The following is a 6,101-nucleotide window of genomic DNA, read 5'->3' on the forward strand; positions in this document are numbered from 1 at the left end:
CAATTTGGTGGGAGGGGGCACTCTGCCTCAATTTTCCCCTTCCCCACATTCGCTTTTTCTCTGCGATGCCCCCCACCTCCTTGGGTGCAACTCCGTTCCTTCAGATCGTTCTACAATTTAAAGCTGTTTCCAGCCAGGGGAAGGAGCAAAGCCAGAAGGGAGGTAGATAAGAGGTGGGATGGAGTTTGGGGGACACCCCCCCACTTCACATCTTCCTCTCCCATTAAGGAGGATCCAAGGGCCACACTGCTTTGAAGTTCTCCAGATTGGGGGACACAGGACTTTCCTCTACAATGTAGGGTTCCTGCCTCTCTGAGGAGAAGCCCTCTCTGGGATCCATCGTGGGGTCAGGCTTCACCTCCAGCCCCTCGGGCCTCGGGCTTGGGAGCCAGAGCCTCTCCCCAGCCCCCTGCGCCAGCCCGGCCAACAGAGGAAGGCCAGGAATATGCCGGGCCCCTGGGGCCCCTGCAGCCCCTGCGGGTCCTGGGAGCAGGGTGTCCGGCATGGAGGACCCTGGGAAGTGCTGCCCTGCGGGGACAGGGGGCAAAAAAGGCCCTGAGAGGTGGGGCCAGTCAGAGGGGACAGGGGGTGGCAGGGGAGGGGTGAAGGAGGCAAAACTGGGAAGCTCGTCTTGGGGGCTCCCCAAATGGCAGCAAGGGCTGAGCCGGCAGTGGGCTGGGGCAGAGCCAAGTCCTAGAGAGGGAGAGAGACAGAGAGAGAGACAGAGACAGAGAGAGAGGGTCAGTGAGTCCCCACCGCTGGAGATGTCTCCTTTCTCTGCCCACTTCCCATTTCTTTCTTTTTTTTTTTTTTTTGTGGTACACGGGCCTCTCACTGTTGTGGTCTCTCCCATTGCAGAGCACAGGCTCCGGACACGCAGGCTCAGCGGCCATGGCTCACGGGCCTAGCTGTTCCGCGGCATGTGGGATCTTCCCGGATCGGGGCACGAACCCGTGTCCCCTGCATCGGCAGGCGGACTCTCAACCACTGCGCCACCAGGGAATCCCTCCCATTTCTTTTTGCTTCTGCTTGAAACCTTCTCTCCCCACCTGTGCACCTTCCTTTTTTCTTTGCTTCACATCTTATTGTAAATGTCATCTCCTTGGGGAAGGCTCTGAGCCTTCCCAGCCTAGGTGAGAGCCCCTGGACTCCCCCCTCATCCTTCCTGGTACCCTCCTCCAGGGCCCTGTTGCTTAGAATCAGGAGTCATTTGTGTGATTATTAATATCTGTGTTCCCAACACTGTGGTGGCAGGAACTGTGTCTGTTTTATTCTGGATCCCGGGATCCAACCCAGCCTGGCGTGTATTAAGTGCTCAATAAAAATGTGTTGGATGAATGAATGAGGATATTCTTTGCCATAACTCAATGGATCCATTCTTCACTCTCCTCGTCCCTGTAGCAAAGGACTTTAGTTCTATTCTAGCTGGGCAAAGATCTAGTTGTGTGACCCTGGGCTTGTCATTTAAATTCTCAGTCCTCAGTTCCTTCATCCATAAACCCCCTGCTCCCAGCTAAGATCAAGCAGCATCATGGGGCCTGCTGAGCTGTGAGGCCAAGCATGTGGGGTGAGCCCCAGCCTTCCCCTTCTCCGGCTGGCTCTGGCCTATAGCTCTCCTCCTCCAAGAAGCCCTCCCTCCTTCCATTCCTTCCAAATCTGCCCTGTTTCCCCAGGATCCTGCAATAGGGACTCCTAGCCTGGGATCTCTGAGGATGATTATATAGAACTTCACACCACTTTCTATAGTTCAAAAAACCTAACTCCAGTTCCACATTTTTTCTTAGCAAGTATCAACCCAAGGTGATGCCATCAGCAAGGCTATAGTTAGTAAAAACTGGAAAAACAACTTAGTTTTTACTTAACTCATCCGATTTATTTGGTAGGAACAATATTTCTGATGTTGGATCTGTGAAAGGGGAAAGTAGTGAAAATGATCCTTCATGAGAAAAAGCGTGGAGACCCCTGCAAGAATGTACCTCCTCCTAAGTCACTGTCCTTTTCTTGGGTCCTTAGATGACGTGGAGACTGCTGTCTTCCCCCAGGAAGGTTGTGTCCCCTGGGGCTCCTGGGGGCAGTGTCCCCCCTCAGGGCCCCACAGCTGAGTAGGCATGTGGAGAAAATGGTTCTAAGAGTCCTCCTACCCCTCCCCGCCCCTTCCCAGCTCTGGTCCTGCAGCTTCTGCCCCTGGCTCAGTAGTCCTGGCCGCTCTTCTGCCCAGAAGCAGCTTCCTCTCTTGACACCAAATGCTGTGAGTGAAGGTGGAGTGAAGGGCTGGCACACCCTTCTGGAATCCCGCTCCAGAAGTGGGCATGTGGCTGCTGCTAGGCTCCCAGAGACCTGAAGCGGCTTAGGGTGCCCCAGGACCCAAGCACAGGCAGGGCCTGGGCACCCGCAGAGGGCAGGCAGGTGCAAAATACCTCACGCCAAGCGGGGGCTCGCCAGGGAATATTTTTTGATTTCCCCCTCATAGTTTCCCAAAGAGAGCAGCTCTGTGCCCAAGGCATTCCCAGAACTGGGAAGGGGTGGGTGTGGGTGGAAGAACAGAGAGGTGTTCAGGTGCTGTCTTGCTGCAGGCTGCCAGACTTGTGGCCCTACGAGTCCTAGCAGGTCTTGGGCCGCCCTACGCCCACAGCCTTGGCTGCGCTCGTGAGGACCCAGAGCCAGGTGCCCTGCATTCTCTGGGAGGTGGGACCTCTGGGCTCTCAGCTGCACTTGGGTGGGGTGAGGGCCATGGGTCTTTGTTCCATGAAATTGCCAGAAGTGGAGGGATAGGTCTTGGGCCTCTGCAGAAGAGCCTTGTGTTGGTCAAGTGTCTCTGTTGATCTTTTTCACAGAAAATCTGACTTTGCCTCTTCCCAGCTTACAGTCCTGGAAGAACTGGCCTCTGCCTGCATTTTTGCCGTGTCCCCCTCCATCACCATGTGCTGTCGCACTGGCTTCCTCCCGGTTCCTCTTTCCTGCCCCAGGACCTTTGCACACCTTATTCTCTCTGCTTGCCATGCTCTCCTCTCTCCCTCCGAACTAAGCCGGCACCGATTTACATTTTGGGTCTCAGCTCAAATGTCACCTTGTCAAGGAAGTCTTCCCGGCTGCACCCTGAACTTCCCTGTAGCAGTTAGCACAATTATCATTACTTATCTACTTGTTGGATTATTAACTGAATGTCCGCAAACCCCCTCTTGTCTACAAGCTCTATAAAGGCAGTCTTGCTCACATTGGCACCCCTGGCCCTAGGACAGGGCCTGGCACATTCAACAGGAGCCCATGAGCTATTTGTTGAAAGAAGAAATGAGTGAATAAGGGAATGAATGGGTGAACTTTATCTTCCCAATCTCTCTTCAGTTGGGCCTCCTTCTCCACCCATGGCCCTTGCCTTGGTTCTGTCCCCATCGTCCTCTGCCTAGATGAGCTTCAAAGCCTCCAACATCAGTTGCATGCCTCTTCCACCACAAACTCTACATCAACCCAAGTCGTCTTTGCAAAATGAACATCTGGATGTGCCTCTCCCTCTGGGTCCCTCCTGTCCACGGATCAAGTCCAAGCCCCCTCAGCATGGCTTCAGAGGCCCTCTGTGACCAGACGCCTGTCTGCCTCGCCAGCCTCGTCTCTCACCCGCCTCCTTGTTCCCACTCCCATCACGCACCTTAGTCTCACCATGTAAGCTGCCAGCAGATCTTCAGACTTACTACACTCACTTGCAGCTTTTTACTTCACAAATGCTGTTCCCTCTGCCTGGGCATCTTTCTCCATCTTCTTCACCTGCTCAGGTGTAGCCTCCTCCAGGAAGCCCCCACTCATCTGCATTCCCATAGCACCTCGTGCTTCCCAGAATCTCAGCACTGGTCACTGACCATCCTCCCATCTCTGTTCCCTACTGATCTCCGAGCATCTTGAGAGCCATCTTTCATCTCTGGGTCCACACACTTAGTAAATAGCTGGTGAGCAATAAATGTTTGTTGAATGAATACATGACTTATCCTTTGACTCATGCCCCCTCACCCATGTGCTCAATCAAAAGGGTCCTCCCGGGGGCTTCCCTGGTGGCGCAGTGGTTGAGAGTCCGCCTGCCGATGCAGGGGACACGGGTTCGTGCCCCGATCCGGGAAGATCCCACATGCCGCGGAGCGGCTGGGCCCGTGAGCCATGGCCGCTGAGCCTGTGCGTCCGGAGCCTGTGCTCTGCAGTGGGAGAGGCCACGACAGTGAGAGGCCCGCGTACCGCCAAAAGAAAAAAAAAAGGGTCCTTCCGTCCTCTGCTTAAGATTCCCTGGGCCCACCCCAGTCCTGAGCACTCACGGTGGACAAGGCTGCCGCTTCCCTTCTTGTCCCTGGAGGCCTCTGGTGGTCCTTGAGGGGTCCGCTGTCCAGCCAGCTGCTCTGCCCTGGCCCAATGGGTGGACAGCCTGCTATGCAGGAGCTGGGGAGTGAGGAGAGCCGGCTCAGGGGTTGAATGGACCCTCCCTGGCGTGTATTCCCCAGTATACATTGTTTGTTTTAATGACCAGTCATTACAATAATGAAATACTCTCATAATGGTTGCTAAGTCAGCACTGCCCACATGTCCTGGGCCCTCCCCTGAGACCCCGCCACCCCCTTCCCTGTGATCCTGGCAAAGAAGGAGTTGCCCTCTCTCATAGGCAGGTGCTCTACTGTAGGGATCGTTAAGTATGTAGGGGTGGTTCAGAGTATCACCCCCACCCCTGGGACACTCAGGGACTAAGGATGCAGGGGGAGAAGAACATTGAAAGCTGATGGGCCCCTGAGGCAGAGAGGCAGGTTCCGGTGGAGCTCTGGGGATGGGACCAGCTTTCATGCCTACCTCACTCTGTACACCCATGGGCACCAGGGCTGGTCGAAACAGAGCAGGGGCCCCCAGCAGCAAGTGGAGGGATGGCGGTGCCCACGACTCCCACAGAGGGTAGTTGACGACGATGAGCTTGCTGAAGTTGAACTTGTAAGTGAACCTTTTGCCTTTGGTCTTGTGCAGGATCCTCTTATTGTAGTAATATCTGGAGATTCCAAGGTTGAGAATAAAGGGTTGGCCCAGTGGCAGGGAGGATGCAGTCAGGGACGCAGCCACATCCCCCGTCCCCAAGCTGCCAAGGCAAACCCCAAGCTGATCCTGGATAACCACTGGACATCTCACCACACTCCAGAGCATTTCCCAAGCCTTGGAGGGGCGGGAATCTGACAGGGGTGCCAGAAACCACGGCTCTTTCCTTTGAACTCTCCCCTGTCTGGCCACGTCGGCTGCCTCCTCTCACCTGAGGGCCCGGCTCAGCTTGTCATAATTCATCTGTGGTTTGCACTTCCTGCGGCCCCAGAGGCGGGCCACCTCGTCTGGATCCTTGATGACAAACTCCCCGTACTCTCCCTGCTGCCAGGCGATGACATGGCGGAACTCCTCCTTCTGCAGCAGCTCCAGGATGAAGTACCATAGCTGGATCTGCCGGGAGCCCGGGGACGACTCGGCTTTGCAGGCCCAGTCGGGGAAGGCCAGGCCTGGGGTGGAGAGGGGAGTGAGCGCCGCCCCACTGCTCCCGAGGCCTCTGGGGCACTGCTGGAGCACAGCTGGGACACCTGGCGGAGGCTCACCTGAGATCCAGAAGTGACGGGAGGTGATGGCAGGGATGCCCTCATCCAGGCAGCCGCAGTGCATTGTCCATTCCGCGGGGGCAAGAGCTGTGTCTGGGTCTTGGGGGGAAATGGTCCCCTCTTAGGAGGAAGCGAAAGAAGGCAGGAGAGAAGGAGGTGAAAGAGGAAGGAAAGAGAGAAGAGGGAAGAGACTAGGGGAGGAAAGGGAGACTGAGGCAGGGGAGCAGGGTCTGAGGCAGGAAGCTCCCCCCAGCCAGGCTGGGCCCAGCCTCCTCTGGGGACCTCCTCACTGGCCAGGGGCTGACCCAGGGCTTTGGGCTTGAGGCTGAACCGCTTTATAGATGGGGAGGAATGCAGAGGGTCCTAGGTCCTGCCGCCGCTGGGGGATTTAGACAATGACACCTTTTCTCAGGCCTTAACAGGATGGGGGTTTTTCCCAGGAGGAGACAAGTGAAAATGTAATTAATCGCTGGCTCTTTCTAAACCTTGAGTGTTGGCAGATACACG

General features: G+C 55.9%; 1 protein-coding gene across 1 annotated transcript; it reads right to left on the reverse strand.

The window, feature by feature from the left end:
* Positions 1 to 223: 223 nt before the first annotated feature.
* LOC307186022 (ETS translocation variant 3-like protein) lies at positions 224 to 5,658 on the reverse strand (the record flags this gene model as incomplete). The annotated part of the gene is made up of 5 exons (XM_079920667.1): positions 224 to 693; positions 4,296 to 4,416; positions 4,819 to 5,008; positions 5,264 to 5,501; positions 5,595 to 5,658. 5 exons carry the CDS (start codon positions 5,656 to 5,658, stop codon positions 224 to 226), a joined length of 1,083 nt encoding a protein of 360 aa, XP_079776793.1.
* Positions 5,659 to 6,101: the final 443 nt, after the last annotated feature.

The sequence above is a fragment of the Stenella coeruleoalba genome, assembly GCF_951394435.1.
Source record: "Stenella coeruleoalba genome assembly, chromosome: 1".
Classification (NCBI taxonomy): Eukaryota; Metazoa; Chordata; class Mammalia; order Artiodactyla; family Delphinidae; genus Stenella; species Stenella coeruleoalba.